General features: G+C 48.4%; 1 protein-coding gene across 1 annotated transcript in view; it reads left to right on the top strand.

The window, feature by feature from the left end:
• The window catches only part of LOC149334263 (cytochrome P450 4c3-like), a 64,108-nt gene extending 40,759 nt beyond the window's left edge, over window positions 1-23,349 (top strand). Inside the window, exons 8-12 of the mRNA XM_089555099.1 lie at window positions 1,268-1,456; window positions 3,501-3,674; window positions 13,018-13,084; window positions 16,888-17,067; window positions 21,673-23,349. Coding sequence (XP_089411225.1) covers window positions 1,268-1,456; window positions 3,501-3,674; window positions 13,018-13,084; window positions 16,888-17,067; window positions 21,673-21,830 — 768 coding nt within the window. The 3' untranslated portion in view covers window positions 21,831-23,349. The remainder of the gene's footprint in view (window positions 1-1,267; window positions 1,457-3,500; window positions 3,675-13,017; window positions 13,085-16,887; window positions 17,068-21,672) is intronic.
• The last annotated feature ends 243 nt before the right edge of the window (window positions 23,350-23,592 follow it).

The following is a 23,592-nucleotide window of genomic DNA, read 5'->3' as shown; positions in this document are numbered from 1 at the left end:
TGATGACCATGTTGAGCGCGGTGGCGTCCCCCTAATGATGCCAGGAGAGCTGCGCCTTTTATAGTCGAAGCGGATATGCCGCGCTGGTGGTTTCGCTTGGTTTCCAGACGCGATACTCAATGGACGATGGAAACGGCGGGGAAAAGCTGTCTGCGGGTGCTGTGTCGACGATATCATGTCCGGCTACCAAGGCCTCATCTTATATATATATATATATATCCGCGGCGGCAGAATTTCTTTGGGGGAGAAATTCTAGAGGCCCATGTACTGTGCGATGTCAGTGCACGTTAAAGAACCCCAGATGGTCGAAATTTCCGCAGCCCTCCACTACGGCGTCTCTCATAGCCTTAGTCGCTTTGGGACGTTAAAACCCCATAAACAAACAAGCAAACAAACAAATATATATATATATATATATATATATGTGTGTGTGTGTGTGTGTGTGTGTGTGTGTGTGTGTGTGTGTGTGTGTGTGTGTGTGTGTGTGTGTGTGTGTGTGTGTGTGTGTGTGTGTGTGTGTGTGTGTGTGTGTGTGTGTGTGTGAGCACAGCAACCAAGTAACACAGGGGATTTTTAGTTTATTTTTATTTATTTTGTGGTGTTGATGAATTTAGAATATTACTGAAACACACACACACACACACACACACACACACACACACACACACACACACACACACACACATATATATATATATATATATATATATATATATATATATATAGTGAACGCTATGATTTGCAAGGACTTCCATAGAGCGGAGCCTTTCAAAGACTCTACGCCTTCCTCTAGGACCAGCGTGCATGTCCGAGATCCCGAGCTTCTGTTTCAGAGAGCAACAAAATTATAATTTCCCGTTTATTGTAAGCGTCCGTATCCGTTATCTCTGAATTTCACTGAGCCATATACTCAGAGGCTTAATATATCACTTAAAATAATGATTTTGCGGGGGTGGATGAATAAGGAACATGGATGCGATTGCAGTGCTGGAAATATCAGTCAGGACGAGGAGAGGAGGATTGCTGTACTTCGACAACTTATTCAATGACTCTAACCATCTATTTTTAAAATGACCTCATTGGTAGAGACTTCAGGTTAAATGATATGACATCGCTTTTGGAACTGTTAGCGACAGTGATGGGGCTGTAGCCTTCACTTTCTGTTTAATTATGCTAGAAAAATGAAAAGTCGCTTTGAGTACAGTACACGCATGTGCAGTGTACATTTTTTAATCTGTATTTCACATTTCCATTTGCGCTACCACAGGTGATCGCCGAACGCAAGCAAGCGCTACGCAGCGAAGTAGACAGTGGCCAGATCAGCCTCGAAGATGACAGCTCCGGAGTGGGGCGCAAGAAAGTCTGGCCCTTATTGGATCTGCTTCTGCTGGAACACTTCAAGAACAACATCACGGAGGAAGGCATCAGAGAAGAGGTCGACACCTTTATGTTCGGGGTACGCTCGCACGGCACAAGTTACGCGCCGAAAGCGCAAAACCATGCACGTATTTTCTGCAGCAAAGCGCTAGTCCAGCAAAGAATGTTTCGGATATTAGCCCTTAGGCCTGATGCGATGGATGCATTGCATAATTCAGTAAAACAGGTGGAAAGCACCGCACAGCAGGCTATTCCTTCTGTGCTTTAATCCGCGACCTCTTCTCCAACGCCGTGTTTGCAAGCAAATTACGCTTTTCGTTTCTTGATGAGCTTTGCCTTCCTTAAGGCACTTAAGGAGGGAAGTAAGGCTGCCACTTTATAGCAGTGTTAATCACTGACAAGTTTCATGTTCCGTCGAGCCTGCAATTAAAGTTGAGATGTATCGATGTAACTGAGAACTGTTCTTTTAGCCTCTTAGCTGGCCGCACTGATCCACCTAAAGAACGGCAAGATATTACAGCGCTGACTGTTAGGATGCGCCTTATTCACAAGCACACCTGTTATCGCAGACTGCAAGCGCATCTATAATGCTAACAACAATGGCGTTTGCCAGATGCTGCACTCGGGCAATGAAAGAAACACAAAGCACAAGGTCACAGCCAAACTAGAGCTTAATGGCGCTGTAAGAAAGGTAGTTGGGAGGTCGGGAACAGGCTTTGTTGATGTTTTCGAGAAGTGCCGTTAGCGACCGAAAAGATGATGGGCAATGATGATAACTATTTACACATGAGTATGAAGTTTTTCGTGGGGCTTATATTAGGTATGAAGAGGATATAAAGCTGACGGTCTTTTCGTGCTGCTGTTCCACCAGACATGGCACTGATATCAGCTTACCCAAACGGGACGCGATGATCTAGAACCTAAGCGTGGCAGACAAGAAAAGGGAAAGAAAAAAGACAGAAAGCATAGCGCCGATAAGCTAGGCTAAGGTGGAATCTCAGAGCAAGCAGCAAAGAAAGGTTGGTAACGAAAATAAGGGGTATTTGGAAAAGCCAGCTAAAGCAGGGGAGATTACGGCGTGTGTTGCGATAATAGTGGGGGACTTGTGATATTGTATTGTGAGATTGTGATCATAGGTGGAGAGGGATACATGGGAAATGTCGGTAAATCTGACGAACTAGCTCAGCATTCTTTGCTAGAATATAACAGTATCCACAAGGATGCTGAAGGGCACAACTGGAATTCCCGAGACACTGTTGTATGGAAACAACGTGGTAGCGGGAATACATCTCGGGTAGACGTTCGTAAAAAATGATTGAATGACTTAAGGCTTTAAGCAGAATTCAGAAAAGATTCAGTATTAAGATGCATAATCTGTATAACCCGTGCATTACTGAAACGTATGTTTAAACGTGTAAATTAGAAGACTGGACCGCTACTCCTCTAATCCAAGTGTCGAAATTCGCTGCAAACCGTTACGCACGTTATGCATTCATTGTCGCATGCCGCCTGCACACAAAGCTTGATCTGAGCAAACTTTCAGTACCCGACACTTCTCGCTCAAATTATTTATCTTTACTGCCACCGAGGTCAGTGCGAAAAAAAAAACACGGGCGCGAACTGGCGACTCTCAGCCAGTTTTCAACAGATTCTCATCTCTCATTTCCCGACAACACCCAGACGCTGTCGAACGCGCATGCACACGCGCGAACGCACGCACACACAGGCACGCGCACGCGCGCACGCATGCACACACTGCACGCATGCACGCGTACGCCTGCGTGCGCACACGCAAGCGCACATGCACTTACGTATGTACGTACGCACATGCTCACACACACACCAACACATTGGCGTCTGAATGTCGCTATTTTGGCTGGCATAATGTAGAGGTAGTATTTTGCTCTTTTTGGCTCTTAATACCTTGCATGCTAATGGTCAGGTTTAAGACGTATAAAAAAGAATACAGAGCATAGCGGCACCCGCACCCTCAATCTTTCAAATTCAAATTGAATGTTCTGTCTGACTTACGGGATGCGAAATAGTTGCGTAGTTCTATAAACTAAAATTTCTAAACAGGAACCCAATTGAAGCAAGCGAAATCGTCGCGCTTTCTGTTCAAGGGCCACGACACGACGGGGGTGGCGATCAGCTGGGCTCTATTCCTCATTGGACACCAGCCAGCGGAGCAGCAACTCATACACGAGGAGCTGGACCTAATCTTCGGAGAAGACAAAGAGCGCCACGTCACCTCCGAGGACCTGAAGCAGATGAAGTACCTCGAGTGCGACCTCAAGGTGAGGCACTAAGGGTTACATTGTTCAGGGGCTATGATTACAAAAAGCAGTCCGGAAAGACATTATGTTTTCGGCGTTCTCGCAATTAATTTTATTCGCTGCGGTTGCTTGCTCGTTATGGTGCTCGTCTGCCGACTCGAACGATGCGGTCTCGATTCCGGCCTCGGCGGCAGCATTTCCATGGAGGCGCAATACTACAGGCCCGTGTACTATGCAATACCAGTTTACAATAAAGAGCTCAGGGTGGTAGAAATTAACCAGAGCCCTCCACTACGGCATCCCTCTTAGCATGAGTCGCTTTTGGAAGTAAATGAACCAACCATCAGAGGGATATTTGGTGAATATTGCTGGAAAGATTTTTAATGCTTGTTTGTTTGTTTCATGCTGATAACCACCGGTGCGCTGCTTTATCGCTCTCTTTATGACGAGGGTTTCAGCTGATTAACAAATAGTGTTTTTAGCCGCGCGCAACTGGTTTGATGCTGCAGGAGATTGTCGTAGGTGCTTTGCTCACCTGAAATTGTAAGATATTTGTCATGTACAGGTGCGTCTTCGAAGCACAGGTCGGAGGCCGTTGACCAAAGACGCGTCACGGCAGGCACACACCCCGGAGTCACACCGAAACCAGCACAGCACTTCGTTCTCCTCTTCGTCCACCGCGTGAACGGCTGCCGGTCGTTCCCATTACAGTTACCTCCCCGGCGAAAAAAAGCCATCCTGGCGACTTACGGGGACGAAAGAATTGACGGGTCGTAGTAGGGCTTAAGACGCTCGACGTGTACAGTTTCACGCCCCCGGCGACGATGATCCGGGGAGGGGTCAAGGGGCTCAACTATGTAAGTCACGGGAGAAGTTTGTTGAAGAACGCGGTAAGGGCCGTGATAGCGGGAAAGTAGTTTCGTGGCGAGGCCGGGAGTGGAGGAAGGCACCCAGAGCCAAACGAGTGCGCCGGAGGGATATGACGCGGGAGGGTCCAAGGGGTCCCGAGGGTGCTTCTGGTGCTGCTGGAGTTGTGTGGTGAAAGAGCGCGCAAGTTGTCGACATTCTTCGGCATACATGTGGGCTTCGGAGAAGGATGTTGTCTCGGAAGAATCAGGGCGATAGGGAAGGATGGTGTCCATTGTGGAGGTAGGCTCGCGACCATATAAGAGGAAGAAAGGAGAGAATCCCGTCGTTGTCTGCGTAGCCGTATTATACGCGTAGGTTACGAAAGGAAGTACTTTATCCCAGTTGGAGTGGGCGGTATCAACGTACATAGCGAGCATGTCACTGAGAGTGCGGTTGAACCGTTCAGTCATGCCGTTGGTTTGGGGGTGATAGGCGCTGGTACAGCGATGAACGATTTTGCATTCCTTGAGCAGTGCCGCGACGACTTCCGATAGAAAAACACGGCCACGGTCACTGAGCAATTCTTTCGGGGCGCCGTGACGAAGAACAAGACGGTGTAGAATGAAAGAAGCAACGTCCTGTGCGGTCGCAGATTGGAGAGGCGACGTTTCTACGTAGCGGGTTAGGTGGTCAACGGCCACGATTACCCAGCGGTTGTTAGCCGAACTGGTGGGAAGCGGACCGTAAAGATCAATGCCGACGCGGTCAAAGGGGCGGGCAGGGCAGGGTAACGGCTGCAATGGGGCGGTGTTGTGGCGGGGAGGGTTCTTGCGACGTTGGCAGGCTGTACACGACCGAATGTACTGTCGTACGAAGCGGTACATACCGCGCCAATAATATCGCAGACGCAGGTGAGCATACGTCTTCAATACACCGGCATGGCCGTATTGTGGGTCTGCGTGGAAGGAGGCGCAGATCGCAGCACGGAGGTGGCGAGGAATCACCAACAGCCACTTCCGCCCTTCGGACAGGTAGTTACGCCGGTATAAGAGGCCATCACGAACGGCAAAATGGGGGGCTTGGCGACGAAGAGTACGGGATGAAGAAGGTGGCGAGGGATTAGAGAGGAAGGTGAGGAGTGAGTTGATCCAAGGATCCTGCTGTTGCTCGGAGAGCATATCAGGGACACCGAACGACGAGAAATCATAGGCACAGACGAGGGCAGAGGCGGAATCGCAAGGAAGTGGTGAACGGGAAAGTGCGTCGGCGTCGGAGTGCTTGCGTCCAGAGCGATAAATGACGTGAATATCAAATTCCTGCAGACGTAAAGCCCAGCGGGCAAGTCGGCCAGAGGGATCTTTGAGGGAGGACAGCCAGCAAAGAGCATGATGGTCGGTGACGACATAGAACGGCCGGCCGTAGACGTAAGGGCGGAACTTGGCAATCGCCCAAATGATGGCCAGACACTCTTTTTCTGTCACTGAATAGTTAGATTCCGCCTTGGTGAGAGTGCGGCTGGCGTAAGCGACAACATATTCTGGATACCCAGTCTTCCGTTGGGCAAGAACTGCGCCCAACCCCACACCGCTGGCGTCAGTGTGAATTTCGGTCGGACAGTCAGGATCAAAATGGCGCAGTATTGGCGGGGAGACCAGAAGGCGACGTAAAGTGTCGAATGCGGCATCGCAGGCGGGTGACCAAGACGAGAGGTTCGGGCTGCCGGCAAGAAGCTGCGTTAAAGGGGCGATGATACAGGCGAAATTCCGGATGAAGCGGCGGAAGTATGAACACAAGCCTACAAAACTGCGAAGTTCTTTTAAGGTGGTCGGTTTGGGAAAGTCAGCGACGGCGCGAAGTTTGGCAGGGTCAGGAAGAACACCATCTTTGGAGATGACATGACCTAATATCATCAGCTTCGTGGCACCGAAGTGACATTTCTTGAGGTTTAGTTGTAGCCCGGCTGCAGTAAGGCACGTGAGAACACGCTGGAGGCGAAGTAAATGGGAAGAAAAATCTTTGGAAAAAACGACAATGTCATCCAGATAGCACAGACACGTTTCCCATTTGAGCCCGCTGAGAATATTATCCATCATTCTCTCGAATGTGGCTGGGGCATTGCATAGGCCGAATGGCATGACATTGAATTCATACAGGCCGTCTGGTGTGACGAAGGCGGTTTTCGGCCGGTCAGCAGCAGCCATCGGGACTTGCCAGTATCCAGAGCGTAAGTCTAAGGACGAAAAATACTCCGCTCCCTGCAAGCAGTCCAGTGCGTCGTCGATTCGGGGTAGAGGGTAAACGTCCTTGCGAGTAATCTGGTTGAGACGACGGTAGTCCACGCAGAACCGGATGGAGCCATCTTTTTTCGTCACCAAGACAACAGGAGAGGCCCAAGGGCTGTGAGAAGGCTGTATGATGCCGCGCTGTAGCATATCGTCGACATTTTCACGGATGACGCGGCGCTCTGTGGGCGAGACGCGGTACGGTCGCTGGCGCAAGGGGGCGTGCGTACCTGTGTCAATTTCGTGAGAGACGGCGAACGCACGGCCCAAAGAAGGTTGGGAAAGGTCAAAAGACGCGCTGAAGCGTTGGAGAAGTTGCAGTAGCTGGTCACGTTGAGCGGGCGGAAGGTCGGTAGCGATGGCGCGATGAAATACGTCGGCGGGACGCGGATCGGGCGTGGTCGCACAAATGTCCAGGAGAGCAACCTCGGGACATGCACGGTGATCAGAGAACTCGTAGGCAAGTGCAGAGTCCAGTTCTTCGATACGACCGAGGCATTCGCCGCGAAGGAGAGAGGACGGGCAAGCAAAAGGGTTGGAGACATAAATGGCACAGTGACCACCGGAAATCGTGAGAACGGCGAAAGGAATCAGAAGGTGGTGACGGCGGGTGGCAGCAGTAGTGGGTGTGAAGAGAACAGGGCTGCTGAAGGCAGAGGCAGGTAAGAGCGGGACGAGGACAGAAGAAAAGGGAGGTATGGTGGTGTCGGCGGCTACGAGAAGTTTAGCGGAGGGCACAGGCAGGTCGCACAGGGAAACGTTACACACGGAAGATAGCGCAAGTTCAGCACGAGCACAATCAATCACCGCGTGAACGGCTGCCGGTCGTTCCCGGTCGCCGGTCGCCGAAGCATTGGGGAAATGGAACGGCGGCGAGGCGAAGGCGAGCGGCGAGTCGAGTACTGGGGGCGAGACATAGAGGAGCCGGAAGAGCCATTGGGCAAGGTCGGCTCGTGATCGTATCCGTGATCGTACGTGTGCGCAGCATCCCCATAGCGAGGCAAGCGCTGACGGCAGAGACGTGCGACGTGCCCTGGAAGCCCACAAGCGTAGCAGATGGGCCGATTATCGGCGGTGCGCCAAGGGTTCGTAGGATGTCGTCGTGTGCGAGGAAACGAGGCTGGCGGAAGTGGCATGGATGGGGTTGGAGCATAATAGGCAGGGCTGCTGCGGTACGTAGGAGAGGCAAGCGAGCGCGGTGCCCGTCGGACGGCTTCCGCATAGGTGAGTGGTGCTGCGACAGGAGGAGGCGGGGGGCTGGACGGCAGGACTGCAGCGACCTGCTCCTGAACAACACGGCGGATAGTCGGCGCAAGGGAGGGCGCTAGGTCGGCAGTAGGGCAGACAGGGTCTGGAACGGCGTGATGGAGAAGAGAAAGCTGGCGGGCGATTTCCTCGCGTATAAAATCTTTCACGCGCTCCATGAAGAGGGTTTGGTCCGGAGACGAGGGACCAAGGGCCAAGCCAGCAAGACTCTCGGGAGGCGCACCAGACTGCCGCGTAGAAGCGCGTTGCTTGCGCAACTCGTCGAAGCTCTGGCACAGCTCGATGACGGCACTGACGGAGGTGGGGTTCTTCGCCAGGAGCATTTGGAAAGCGTCATCTGCTATGCCTTTAAGAATGTTATTAACTTTATCAGCCTCGGACATCGAAGGGTTCACGCGCTTACACAAATCGACAATGTCTTCAATGTAGCCGGTGAATGTTTCGGTCGGTAGCTGTGCTCGAGCACGGAGGCGTTGCTCGGCGCGGAGTTTCCGCACGGCGGGGCGGCCGAAAACGTCGGCGAAGCTAGTCTTGAATGATGACCAGGTGGGAAGGTCCGCTTCATGGTTACGAAACCATAAGTTGGCAACGTCTGTGAGATAGAAGAGCACGTTGCTCAGCTTGATGGAATCGTCCCACCGATTGTAAGTGCTGACGCGCTCGTAGGTCGCCAACCAGTCGTCGACGTCCTGGTCGTCCGTACCGCTAAATGGGGAAGGGTCGCGCTGTCGTTGGACCCCGGAACAGAGGACGGTGGCAGGGGTGGCCGGCGACGACTGCGTCGAAGTGTTTGGCATTGTTGGCGGTGCAAGTAGCGTTCCGCTCCTGAGTTCCAGGTTGAGCACCGGGACGGGGATCGAAGCACCTCCACCAAGTGTACAGGTGCGTCTTCGAAGCACAGGTCGGAGGCCGTTGACCAAAGACGCGTCACGGCAGGCACACACCCCGGAGTCACATCGAAACCAGCACAGCACTTCGTTCTCCTCTTCGTCCACCGCGTGAACGGCTGCCGGTCGTTCCCATTACAGTCAGTTTTAATTGAGTGCGGCTTAGAGCAGCGGTTATTTTGTCGCGCGTTGTCCGCACAGCGCACTTACTGACGTCGCCACAGCCGACGTATTCAATTCTTTCAGGGTGCTAGACCAATGCAGCGAGGTGACATTACAGATAGTAGTGTATCTAAGGAAGTGCCGCTTTCAAACCGAGCGCCGAGGATAGTGCAGTTGGCTGCTGTTGTTCTTGGTAGGCCGGTTCCTTCACCTTTGTCTCTGCATTTGAACAAGTCTCTTCCGCGAACAATCGGCTTTTGGAAGACAGCCAACTCCACTTCACTATCTCAATGGAGTCCATGGCCTCGCTTTCAAATCTGGAATTAGGCGATGCTGCATTTCTTTCACACTGTAGTCGCCGTTTACTGTCTGAACGAGTTTGCCCACTTTCGCCGCAAGAACGGCACTGCACTGCCCTATATGTGAAGAAAATAATTAATGTTAATTTCGAAGGATCTGATACGTTAATGCGCGTGTGCTTTGTGGTTGGAATAAATGGTGTGCAAAAATGATTTGGTACCGGAATAAACAGTACCAGCAGTTAAGCTTTAGCATTCTAGTAGTATGTAGCGCGATAGGTAGCGTGGAAGTTGAAAACTTGTTCGCGCGGACACGCGCGAAATCTTGTTCGCGCGTAAGCTATTGATCAAACACGGAAAGAGAGCAACAGATCTATTCTGGCATTAGACCTGAAGAGATAATGTCCAGCATTAGACAATACTGGAAAATCTCCAAGTAATTAAATGAGGAACGCCGACTTTCGCTTCCATCAACAGCTTCCTCACTGAACGGGAGGTTCAAATGAACATCGGAACGCAATGCACTCATGAAGCTGAGTTGCGAACAAGAAACACCCACTTCTCTTCAGCATAGCCATGATCGATGTCCCTTCCCAACTAAATCAGAAACCGGGCATCAGTCATGCGTTGCACTCGGATGACATTACGATATGGACCACGAGGGGCAGCATGTGCACAACAGAAGAATCTCTCTAGAAAGCGGCAACGACTGTGCAAACCTATGCACAAGCCTGTGGACTCGCATGTTCGTTATAAAATCAGAGGTGCGCGTCATTTGACACGGGAATAATCAAGACACTATAGAAATTCAGATCAATAACACCCCGATATGTCTGGTGGAAATGCTCAAAATTCTTGTGCTTCACATCAACAAAGTGGCAACATTTCATTCACACTACATAAGCGCCGGGACGTAGCTACGCAAGTTGTCCGAAGAATTGCCGAGAAACACGTAATGGAGGAGAGCCGAGAAACACGTAATGGAGGAAAATGACACCCTTCACCTTATACCGACACTGGTTATCAGCCGTATTCTATAAGTGGCACCATACCTTCGCCTCAAAAAACCTCATATAAAGCATAACGGCACCACAGTTAGAATGGTCTATAAAAGAGCTATCTTCAGCCAATTGACATCAACCAAGTGACTGCTCAACTTATGAGTAGACAGCACTATCGATTGAACTAATCCAGGCACACCTCACGGCTGAAGTCGTCCGACTGCCAACCACACAGGTAGGCGAAAGGGTCCTCAGGAACCTTTATATTGAGTGCACGTCTGAATAAAGCAGCCCTCTGAAGCGCCTGGAGAGGATGCTTGAAGGCTGCTCGCCTTCCAGGGAACATGCACCTGGCGTTCTACCCGGCACAATGACAAGCAAGAGTGAAGGAAATCCAGAAACACTACGGAATGCAAGAAGACGTATTGTACGTCGACGCCGCTGGTCCCGAAGATGTACTAGGAACAGTGACGGTTGTCCACAAAGGGCAGACAGTTAATGGAATTACAGCAGTCCTCCACGACACAGCAGCAGAAGAGGTGGCAATAGCTCTCACTTCAAGATATCCCGCCTCGAAACACATACTCAAAGACTCAAAATAGCCTGCCGAAACTTCATTAAGGGCTTTCCCGCTTGCGTCCTTGATCCTCCAACCCCGACAAGCCTAGACTGAAGTCAAAGAAATGGTATCCATGCCTGGACACCAAGCTATAGAGGGGAACGAGCTGGCACACAACTCAGCGCGAGATTTTCTCCCCCGGGGCTTCGAGAGATGTATTTCGGAACCGGAGCAGTTCGATCCACTTGCAGCATACAACTAGATACTACAACACCTGAGATTAGACCGGCAGAGATATCCCGCACCTGTCAAAAACCTGAGTAAACACAAAGAGATTTACCTCCGTAGATAACGCACTGAGGCATTTCACAGTGCTTAAATATTACATGCCGTAAACCCGGATTCAATCGAATCAAAATGCAGATTTTCAGGAAGACGGCAGACCTTTACTGATATCACTGATGGTCACTGATATCACTGATGCTCACTGATGGTCACTGGTGATGTCACTGATATCACAACTCAGAAAACGCGCAAGGAATGGGCAGCGGCACTGTATAGCTCTGAAGAAGGCCATCAGCGTTTGCTTATCGAACAAGTAACGGCGCAATCTTACGCCAATGGAGTCGCGGACTAAGGTCAAATTTTGGCTATTTCGACGAGTTAGGTTCACTGGAGAGGTTGCTTTGCCTGCAAGCTTCTCAAACCGCATGTATTTTGGCGCGATGAAGGCGAAATTTGTTGGGCCACAGCACCGAGGATAATCGCGTTCTCGAAATTCTAAAAACGGATATGAACATTACTTACGGTAGGCTACATGCCTCTCAATAATTAAGGAGCCCAACGGTAATAGTTTAAAAGTTAACTATTAAATATTGGTGAACAAGCCTGCTAGTTAGCACATCTTAGCTGCATTGTGATGTACTACACCACTGACAATGCTATGCCAGAAAAAGCGCATCTAATTCAAATAGCTTATTTTTAAAAATTGCAGAAAGTCTTAGGTGAAACACCCTGTATAAGCATCGTAGTTCTCAGACATGAGCACGCGGCATGTTGCACACATCTTGAACTTAGTATAATTAAGTTTATTCCCGATAAGCCGCGTTTCTGTTCACACTGCAGCTGTTAGTATGTTGCTCACGCCTTATTCTGCGTTGGCGGTGTTGAAGCGTAGCACGTAACCACCGCAGCTCATGTGACCCTGCGCCGAGAATTGAATGTGAAGAGACGGTCCGGCAAACAGCTGTCCCAGCACCTATTGTGAAAGCCACACCGGGATTTAACCGAAAGCATGCCTTGAAAAGAAGACCATGAGTGCGGGAGAAACGTCCCGGCTCATGAATCATTGGCCCGTCTCCAACGACACTGCTCTTCTTGCTTCGTCTGGGTCCGCGTTTGAGGCATTCGAACACTACTGACCCGCGATGTAGATACGTCGGCACGCAGTGAGCGCCTACACACAGGCGGGTAGAGCAAACAGCAGCTAGACGCAGCGACGCCGCCTGCAATGTGCGTCTGTGGAGCTCCAGTGAAAGAGGCGAGGCGTCGACGCAGGGAAGCTGCTTCCATGCGAGCCTCCAAAGCATAAAAAAAGCGACGGCGCAGGCAAGAAGACTTGAAAGGACCTGCGCTGATAAAACGCATTAATGAGACGCATAATTGCAGCAGAATGTTAGCTTCAAATCGGTTTTTGAAATGAATATAAAAGTCGCGTTCTGAAAATCTGCTTTGCGAGGAAATATGGTGCTTCTCTTTACGCGCTGGACGGACTGTGCCCCAGAAGGCACGCCGGTGCTTCAGTACAGATCTGACTTTGCTAGTGGTCTGTTGCAACACTTACGTCGCTTGGGTCAAACTACCGGCTCTACTCCACCGCAGTATGCAGCTGCATCCGCTTCATCGCCTGGTACAAGAGAAGTGTATAGTCAGGAACTCTTTTTGCTTTATATCCTTTACTGCGTGCAGCGTTTACGTTAATATCTTCAAAATGGAAACCATCGGATGGACCAAAAGTAAATGTCGTTCACCATCTAGTGCTTTCTGTTTCTTATTTCAGGAAGCCCAGCGCATATACCCATCAGCAGCACTCATCAGCAGAACCTGCACGGAAGCTTTCACCGTGGGTAAGAAATATACCTTTATTTTTCGTTTTTTTTTATGTTTCGCTGCTGGCCATTTCCTTTTTCATATTTAGTTGGTGGCCACATCGAGACAAATATCTACACGCACTGCAGTCATTCTGTATGGTGAAGTTGGGTATCACTGTAAGACCATTGACACCGGGGCTGATAAACGCTTAATTACCGACAGGAAATATTTAATCTATGGGGTTTTCGTACGAATAAGAATTAAAGCAAAAGAAACAGAACAATCAAGCGAGAAGATGCACACATCATCATCATCATCATCATGCGCACCTCCAGCAAAGAATGGTGGCAAATGTAACAAACGAGAATGTTTGCTGAGTTATGCGCAATCAATCAATCAATCAATCAATCAATCAATCAATCAATCAATCAATCAATCAATCAATCAATCAATCAGTTTATTCTGCACTGCAAATACATTTTACAGACATTTTGCAAGTCCTTCTTACTCTCGTACTGCAAGGAAGAAATTATTTATGTATGAAATTATTTTCCCATTTGAAAGCAACTTTATATGAGACTTGCTGTAAGAGGGGAGGGGGGAGGCGCTAGAAATACTTCTACCAAAAGTCGTTAATTTTATTAAGTCAACAGTAAGCTTTGAGCACTCGCGTTCTAGCGTTTTGTCTCCATTGAAATGGGCGTCGAGCTTCAGCACATGTTCTCATCAAGCAAATACCTAAGCTGTTATTCGAGCACAGCTGTCTTGTTTTAAATATAGGAAGCTGGGAACCAGAATTTTTATAACTACTTGCCGTCCGAACCTAGACTGGAAAAACAGTGAACCTAGTTCGACCTAGAGCTCGTTCCCTGGTTTTAAGAAGAGCTTTATGCTAATGCATTAGAACTACGACATCTAGCAACAAAAACCCGGCGGCGGCCGTGTGTTGGGGACAAGGCTAAGAGACAGCAGCAAAAAGCATAGCATAGCATACCGTAAGCATACCCACGGCGACGCGCAAAGATCAGGTTCGCTGACCGCTGCATTAGGCAACTCCGCCATCGGCGCATTTCCTTTAGTGCGAAAGGGGCTGCACTACGAGGCCTAACCAGTTTACCGAGTTTCTGTGGGGCTTCTCCTTGAGGGTAGCGTTGGCCAAATCATAAATAAATAAACAAAATATTGCCGCGACTAGGATTCGAAGCCGTGACTGTGCGAACAGATCCGCTTTGCTGGCCACTGCACGAGAGGGCTGTGCTATCGCCGCAGTCGATCCTGCCTCATATTATTGTTCTTGTTGTTAGCCTTTGAGCCTCGAATTAAACTGCAACATACTTTCGCGCTTTGTATTGCACATCGTCGTCTTCATGAACTAAGTCTACTATCGAACTAATATCTCCGCCAGACGTGCCGACGACCTAACAAAGCAAAACCATGAGACAACCAGGATAAACAAATGCTTTCTCATGTCTACTGGGTTAAACCACGTTAAAACCCTGTCAGTTTTTCCTTTGTTTAATCAAAAATGTGTTGAAAAGGAAAAAATCTTAACAGTCTTCGACGGTCGTCGTGCTTCGGCATATCAATTCATCGTACCGCTCTTGCACTGACTGAATAGTCCCACCAAGAGAAAGAGGTCACGAGAAAGCAAATGTTTTCCTCAACAGACAAAAATCTAATACTGCACAGTCTCATTTCAGTCTCCTTCTTAAGCGTTCATTCTAATACATTGCAGAAGAATATAGCATCACGAGGCATGATAAAACAATTACCAGTAGTTAATCTCCACGAGCGGCAATTCACCTTCAGTGGCAAAAAGCTTTGCTTGGCGTGAAGCCATGCCATGACAGGCAGCGTCGGTGCGTGCTATTTGACAAAGAACGTTTTTGAAGCCGAATGAATGCGCGTTTTCTTAATACGCTTTAAAATGCAGGTGCTAAGAGCCTCAAGAGGAGGTTGCCATCTCAACGCTATAATGAGCTAAGACTCAGTAAGAACTGAAGCCAGCTGCGTTCTGGAGTGGCTATTCAGAAAATTTAAAAAAGCTCAGGGATAAAATTGTCAACAACTACTTATAGAATACCCATAGAGTCCCTTCACGAGCTAGTCAGTTTGAAAAAGTAAGACAAATGAGCACCAAAGCGCAGTAAGCACAGAAACTAAAGAAGAAAGGTTTGCTGAATAGAAAAATAAAACGCAAAACAAGTTGATGCACAAAAAGTGAACAAGGCTTGCTCTAGCGATCTCTAAATTAAGAAGTAGGTTGTCAGGACACAGGGCCTTCTATTAAGAGCGCCACACGAAAGTTGCGAATTCTCTGTGCAATACTCGCACCTCCTTTTTCCCGCAATTCGGGGTTTGCAGGACGTTGGCAAACTGCAACAAATGGAACCAAGAAGATGTTGCAGACTTTGACCCGAGAGAACACTAAGAGTTCCCGGCCAATTTCAAAAGTAACATTTTGGATCCCAGTAGGCGCTACTGTTGCAAACCTGATGAGGATGGACCCAAGATGCTGCACGGTGCCACAGCCCCGCTTAGGCCACCAAAAGGAGTTGGCCTCGCATTCAATTGACCGAACCAATCACTTTGGATGCGAGATGTGTCCAGTTGAATGTAAAGGGTCAAGTTAACACGACAAGCGGCGACGTCATCAGCATAGCTAAACCCTTAGGTTCAAATTTAGCCATGGAAAATACATTAATAGATACTCTGTTAATAACACTCTGCGAAATGTGTTCAAAATATAGGGCAAACAAGAATAGCGACGAAGGACAACCTTGGCGAACACATGATTTCAGTGCTATAGGCTTATGCCTCCCATACAACAACTCATAACATTGCCCAAAGCCCGTATTTGCACACCACTATATGCACTCTCTATGACCGCAAACTAATCCTGACGAATTTTGTCGCATGCCTTCAGAAGATCAATCTGAATACGAGCTACTTGGCCAGCCTCATCTAATACTGTCTCCAGTACCGAACCTGATATATAGACATGGGCTGGAATACTGTGACGTCTGATACTACAGACCTAATACGAGCTTATTAAGTTCATAGAAACTAGCTGAAGACGACTAGGAAGAGCTATAAGGGAAAGCTGGCGAATCTGCATTACGAAGCGAAATTGATTAATATCTGTGAAATGTTTTCAACCGATTATCTGATTTCCGGAATTAATTTGGTGTGCCCGGAAGACAAAGTGGCTTGACAAAAACATAATAAGATGTTTGGCAACTTTCCTTGAAAACTAGCCCAATTCAAAGCGAAAATTTTTAACGCACTAGTGAGTAGTCCCCACCATGTAAGAATATTTTAGGTGTTGACCCTCACCGCCCGCCGCAGCGGAGAACGCGCACCGATCGTGTTTGCCCCCTAGTACATGCGCCGACCACCGTGATCTCAGAACTTCGAGAACTGATAGATTCTCAACGAGGCACTCCGTAGGGGAGGGCTATTGATTAATTTAGACCACCCGAGGGACTTCAACGAGCGATGCAATCGCATAGCACACTTGTATTGCTTTTGCATTTTGATACCATGAAAATATGGCCTTCGCAGCCGGGATCGAAGCTGCCATCTTGGGACCAGCAGCCGCTCCCCAAAGGCACTGAGCCACCGCATACGGTTCCTCCAGATGGGCTTCAGAGATTGGAAGAGCTTCCTTGTCCTGTCCGCGAAGTAAATCTTTGAGGGCCGCTATAAAGTTGTCCATGCTGTAAGTAAAGGGACCAAACGCAACTAGCCACACACATTTATTTTTACTTTCACACCGTTTTCGCGATATTTCGGGTTGCACACATGATCCCCGAACTCGCTGCTATCATGTTTGCAGGCGGAACAACGCTTCCAAAGGGCTCCATCATCCAGATAGCCACGTACTTTCTGCACCGGGATCCAGAAGTATTTCCAAAGCCCGAGGAGTTCCACCCGGAGCGCTTCTTCGCGGAGAACGCCAAGGGACGCCACCCGTACGCCTACGTACCTTTCTCGGCGGGACCGAGGAACTGCATCGGTAGGTGGCGCACTCAAGCTCTTGGCTCTCCCATGTCACGGTGTCAATTAATGCTTCAGCAAATTGGCTACCGCAGCAGGTTATATACGCGAAGCTCCCAACAATGGCATCATACCGGTTATGGCGCCCCACTCTCTGTTTCTCACTACATCATGTCTGCTGGTGTTATGAGCCCAGAGCTAATGAGTCTTCCTCGGTGTGTACAAGCGGTGTCGACAGACGAATTTTATTTTCGAAATATGGCGGTGAAGGCAACATCTACATTTATTTTTGAGGTGTCTTCTAGCTTATGATACCTTTGTTTTTGCTAAGCGCAGTGTCTTTGCGATTAGAACGCAGGGCTTTGTGTATGCGCGACAAATTGTATTTGTCGTCAGTGTCCCTTTAAAGAAGGTGCTTTTCGAAAGTCAGCCTATGAGGTACCTAAGAAGCACGCCAGTGCTGAAAGCCGCATCAGCAGCTACAGCTGTTACTGGCGCGTTCCCTGGTTAGATGGTGTCGTTGGCGTAGCGTCATCCGTTTAATTTACCTCAAAGCACATTTGCTTCGCGCAACATGGACTTCCGTCCAGGTGTCTCAGAATTTACACAGCACGCAGCAGCAGGGCACGCTAGTGAAGGACTATGATGAGAAAAGAGCAGAAATACACAAATTGGTTACGAGTGAAGGGAAGACACAGTAACTGTCTTACTCCTCATAGACACTACAACTACGCTGTCATGGGGGAGATGAACCACAGAGTGAAAGAAGGAAGACAAAAGGCGCGCAGTGGAGGGCCGCGGAATAATTGCGACCACCACCTGCGGATCTTAACGTGCGTTGACATCCCGCAGAAAATGGCCGCCTTTTGTGCAGGAAAACGCGAGGTGAAAAAAAATGAAAATTTGTTTTCTGGAACCAAATGGCGGACTTCCTGAGTGGACGCCCCAATCACGCCCTGAGTTAAGGGTTCAAGGAGGGACTCACAGAAGAAAGAGGGAGGGAGGCGGCGTAGTGCAGTGCACAGAAATAATGTCAACCACATGGGGATATTTAACGTTCGGAGACCACGCATAGCACTGGGGACCATTTGCGTTTCGCCTCAACCGCAACGCTCTGCCGACGCGGCGCGTTGCAGCCGGAACAGCGAGGCGAAAGTGGGAAGCAGGGGACCTATGATTATACATAGCAGCTTGTGTCGGTCACGTGGTCGGATCGCAGCACGGGGTATAGTGAGGCAATGTTAGCTTTGGGCGGGCATGCATGGGGCAGAGTGCGAGCGTCGTTCTCAGGTCGCAGCACATAAGGTAAAGGCCAGGGCCCGCAAACATGCAGCGAGTGGAAATTTTAAATGGCATTGAATTCCTAAAACTTATATCAAGACAATTGAAGCCAATAGTTCTCTTTATCCTGCAACTCCACACAAGTGCTTGCCACGCAAGCGAAGGAATATAGAAAGCCTTCATAAAACTGAGGCTCCATGGTATTGTTATTTGGCTAAACCTCACAACTGGTATTAACACACCGCTAACCTTGATCGAAATTGCCAAATTAAAGCTCACGAGGTCATTTGAGGGGCTAGATGTCGTACAAGGCCGCATTTTTGTTCGCTTTATTACTGTTTATATTTTGATTCTAAGCCAAGCGGCCTATTTTTTCTGATCTAACCGCAGTTCGAGATCGTCCAGTGACCAGGCTGAGATACCGCCAGCATATTCCTTCCTGACAAACAATCAGCGGTCTTTCTTGCGCGCTAAACCTATTCACATCCAAGTCTCTTTTCTCAAAAACGTGTGTGCAGATTTCATGGAAATTATCAAAATCCAACTCCCTCGCAGGAGTAAAGCAGTTCGCACCTTTTGCCTTCCGTTTCACTTGTTTGTCACTTCCCTCGCAGGAGGAAAGCTCTTCGCAACTTTTGCTTTCCATTTCATTTGTTTGTCACTTAGTGAATGGCGCAGAATTCACGCTCGAGCATTCACCGAATGCGGCAATCAGGATAAAGAATTGTGCGTGATCAAAATACGCTCTATTAGTGTGCATTAATGGTTCTGGCTCTCTGCCGTGCGATGTACCTGCCACTTACTTTGAGGAAAAGCCTTGGGTGTTATAATTACCTGTAATTATGCATCATCCATCGGCCTTCAACTTTCCGTGCATAAAACTACATAAACCCCAGTCGCCAACCGCTGGGGACTCCGTAAAATTGTTTCAAGTCCAATGTGCCTTTGTCAGGCGGCCCACTAGAGGAAAATCTGAAGGTAAAAATCCTGTTCATAATGATTCACCAGTGAGGGTCAGCGACTGCTTGGCTTTCTCAGGCAAAAAGGCAAGCCATTGAAACTTTGGATTTGATTCGAATAATTTCTCGTGTAACGAGTGGTGCTGGCTCGTAAGTTGCACAGCAATTTGCGAGGGCAGTTCTCCAGCCAAGTACTGTTTATCAAGTTGAAGTTTCAACATCTAACAAGAGCCCAATGGGATCGCCTTGAAGCCGTTAACCGAGATGCTATGAGGACCATTACATGCCTTCCATGGATCACACCGGTCATAGCTTTACAATAGAATGCGCAGCTCAACGCCATTGATGAGCTGGTGCAGCAGCTCGCAGCCTTCAGGTCAGTCTATCACACTCCACGCACGCTCTGAGGGCTTATGCTACGTCACACTCCGTTCTTCAGCCGCCAACGCCAGCCAGTTCTTCCCTCATGAAGATCGTACAGCTCAGCGACAACAAGCGAACAGATAACCGCCGACCGACATCTGCTAATTCGGCATCGTTGCTTCAACAGAAATTTGAAGAACAATATACTTGCCTGCCTGAAGGGTGTTTTCTTGTCTACGTAGACGCAAGCATCAAGCCTGTGAGGCAACAACGGCAGTATACAGCCCGTGCAGTCCTGCCCTAAATCAAACCTCTACTCTTGAACTTACGGAGCCTCCTACGTCCTTTTGTGCTGAGCTCGTTGCAGTTCAAGAGGAACTCTGCTCAGTGGCAGTCACAACTATGCTTCCTGCGGCCCGCGTTGTCACCCCCATTCCAGTGCGGTTGCTGCGACGTGTTAGCCGCTGCCCAGTAATATATCAGGTCATCCATCGGCTCGCTGCACGCATCGCCAGCCAGTGCATATTAAGTGGGTCCCACGGCACCTGCTCACCTCACAGAGTCAGGCAGATTTAGCGATCGGCCTCGTGACTCAAGACTCGACATTGCCTCGGCTCCTTCATTTGGGCAACTTTACTCTTGTTTTATTAAGAAAAGAATACCTTCGACGCCGCGCACGGCCTCTCATCCAACCATGTGAGGTAACCCTCCTCCGCGATCTTACCCGTGCAGAAGAGGTTGCACTTCGGAGGATCCGGGTCGGGGTTGCCCTCACACCTGCCGTCACTCGGAAGTGGCCACAGTACCAAGATTTCTTTCGACGGCCTATGTGTACGATATCTGAATGTGAGGACAAAGATCCGGCATCTGAAGGTACCGGGTTTTTCACCGCGCAACCCTGCTTTTTACCACGTTTTGCGCATGTGATTTCGATATGATTTTTCTTGCGAAGATGTTCCCCCTGCTGTAATGCCTGAAACAGGCGATGCAGGCAATCAATAAATAAATAAAGAAATATTGCCTGCACGCCGGGACCATCCCATCGCTCACTATGGACTTCATAAAATCAGCTAACCCCTTCATAGTGCTTCAATAATTAGTGCATCCTTCATCATACTTTCTCCCATTGATACCCGGAGGCAATGAATCTCGTTAAAAAAAGCTACTCTCTCCCAAGAAACATTGTACATCTGTTGCGTTCAATCCTGTGCCGAACAGATATATGTTCTTTGTTAGCTACGAATGGAAGCCAGGCGCGCGGCTGTTCTTTATTCCAGATCGGATATTAGTGCGTAAGCACTATTCCGATGGGTACCAGCCCCAGAAATAATCACCCGTTTTCTTTCCCTGTTGTCAGTTGCCCTAGCTCGAGCGCTATATCCAGTGGCACTCCCGCTCTTCGTCGTCTCCTACGTGGCTCTAATCCGGTGGTTGTGACCCCAGAAAAATCGACTTTTGCGTGTCCACAGCTGGCCGCGAGCTAGTGCTTCGTCGTTGTTGTTGTTGTTGCCTGAAAAACGATGGCACATACCCACGGTGCGGGATTGGCCAGAGTTTGGTGCAGATCGAAACAAGAAAAAACTCCTCTAGGTTAATTTCAAGCGGCTCTTATGTTCCGCGGCATTGCCCGCTCATCGTCGTCTTCTACTATCAAAAGTACGTGATTTCGCGTTGTTTCAAATGCAGTAAACAATCTCTGTAGCTTTTACACCCAGTCGGAGCAGACTCGTTTCGATAGAGGCGAAGCGCAAAACGCTCACGCGTGATGGGCGATGTCAGCGCCGGTTAAAGATCCCCAGGCGCTCGAAATTGTTCCGGAGTCATCTACACGGCACCTCTTTATGCGTTTCTTCCCTCGCTCTCTCTTTTATCCCTTCCCTTACGGTGTGGTTCAGGTGTTCACCGAGATGTAGGACAGATACTCCGCCATTTGCTTGCCTCGGAAACCAATTTTCAGTTTACGCACAGATTGGAGACCAGTGCCATTGTTAAGCTGCAGTTTTTTCTTCTCCGTATTTCAGGTCAGAAGTTCGCACTGGCCGAGCAGAAGATCGTGGTGGCCAACATCCTCCGTCGCTTCAGGGTCCAGTCCCTTGATCAGAGGGACCAAGTGGCGCTGTCGTTCGAAATGGTGCTGCGGCCTGGAACGGGCCTCAGGATAAAGTTCACGCCGCGGTGACGCCACGGCAGAAGACAGCTTTCTAAAGACGTCTGGAGTTGCTGCTGACGCTGTTATTGATTTTCTTAAGTACAAACCTACGGGCGGTTCCCACCGCTTCTAATCCTGATAAGCGCTACGAGTTTTCTAAGTACGTATTTTCTAAAGCTGCAATTTATTTTTTCATTCAGTCAGTACAAAAAAATGCGCGGATTTGCTTTAATGCGTCGAAGATGGCATTAACGGTACAAGTAAATTTTTAAAATGCTGCAGGAGTGTCTGTACAAGACTTTTTTTTATAGTTTTTACCTGTCTACCCCCACTCCACATTTATCAGCTGGCAAGGCAAGCCGTACCTGCAGTAAGAAGGGGTTTTGCATTCTGTCTTGTCTTGCACTAGTGTTAAACAACTTGTACCTGGTAAATGTTGAGGGAATCCTGAATGATCACTTATTTAATTCCAGTGTGCAAATAGTATTTTGATATGTTGATGATTTTCTTGTAGTTCTTGATTACACCTTAGAAGACCTGGAAACATATCCTGGAATGTAATAGTTGTGTTTAAGAAAGTCCTGCAGCCACTTCAGATGACCTATGAATTTAAAGAAAACAAGAAAATGCGCTTCCTTAATCTTGAGTTAGTATATGAACACGGCCACATATGCTGGAGCCGTGCAACTCGTATTAACGAATCCCTGCTTTCATATCATTCGGCAGGCTCGAAGTTGATAAAAAGAGTCATTATCACCACCTGTTTCAAAAAGGCAGAGCAAAAGGCATGTGCGCACCTGAAGGAAGCTAGTTTCCAGGATTAAGAAAAACGGCTAGAAGTGGGTTATCCCAAGATGTCTAGGTATCGGTAGCCGAAGGGATGATTGACAACAAGCGTAAAGCCGAGCCAAAAAAAAAATTAAGAAAGCAGCAGTGATCCCGTATATGCACCGGATGTCGCATAATTCGAAGAAAATAGGCAAGCGATCAGATGTTCTAGCTTTCTTTTCAGCCCCTAATAAGCTTGCCAAACAACACAAGATGGTGAATGTTTTCCTTGTAAAGAAGCAAACCTGCACAAACAACCACAGGAAGAAATTTGCTGAGTGCACAGAAGAGGTTGCATACCCCCTGCCACTGTCATGTGGTAAAGTGTATGTAGGTCAGACTGCAAGATACCTAAACGACAGGCTACATGAAAACAACGAAAACCTAAAAAACCGTAAAGGTAATTTGCCTGATGATTGCATACAGTGCGAACCAGGGGTGTGCACTCCTGATGTCAAATCATTAACAGAAACAGGAAACAACTAGCAAGAGAGATCATGGAGGCAAGGCAGATAAAAAGACTAAAAAGTAAATGTGTGAGCATGCCTTCTGTACTGCTATCGAAGCAAGTGTTGTTTTTTTCTTGATGGCATGAAGAATAGATAGAATGGGTGGCACAAGTCAACTGCAGTGTGACAGGCTTGCGGGTTATCTTCTTATGCATGCACATTGTATAAAAAAAAGATGTACATCCATTGAATGAACATTCTTTTGAAAGTTAGCGCATGGGGTGTGTCCTTCGTGTTCTCTATGTTTCAGAGCGCTGCACACTTAATAATTCATAAAATACACTGTAAGTTTTTTATTCCGCGCGATGGTCTTCTTGTTTCGTATTTCGGTAGTGACGAATACAATAAAGAAAGCCCGTAAAGCTCACCTTTATAGGAGAGAAAAAGACGGACAATAGAAATTCACGTATTTGCGAACTCTGATCTTCCTTGAGTTCAATCTTATCGCTGTCTAA

Source organism: Amblyomma mixtum, chromosome 8 (assembly GCF_055824585.1).
Source record: "Amblyomma mixtum isolate Tamu chromosome 8, ASM5582458v1, whole genome shotgun sequence".
In the NCBI taxonomy this organism is placed as follows: domain Eukaryota; kingdom Metazoa; phylum Arthropoda; class Arachnida; order Ixodida; family Ixodidae; genus Amblyomma; species Amblyomma mixtum.
This window is presented reverse-complemented; position numbering and strand designations above follow the sequence as displayed.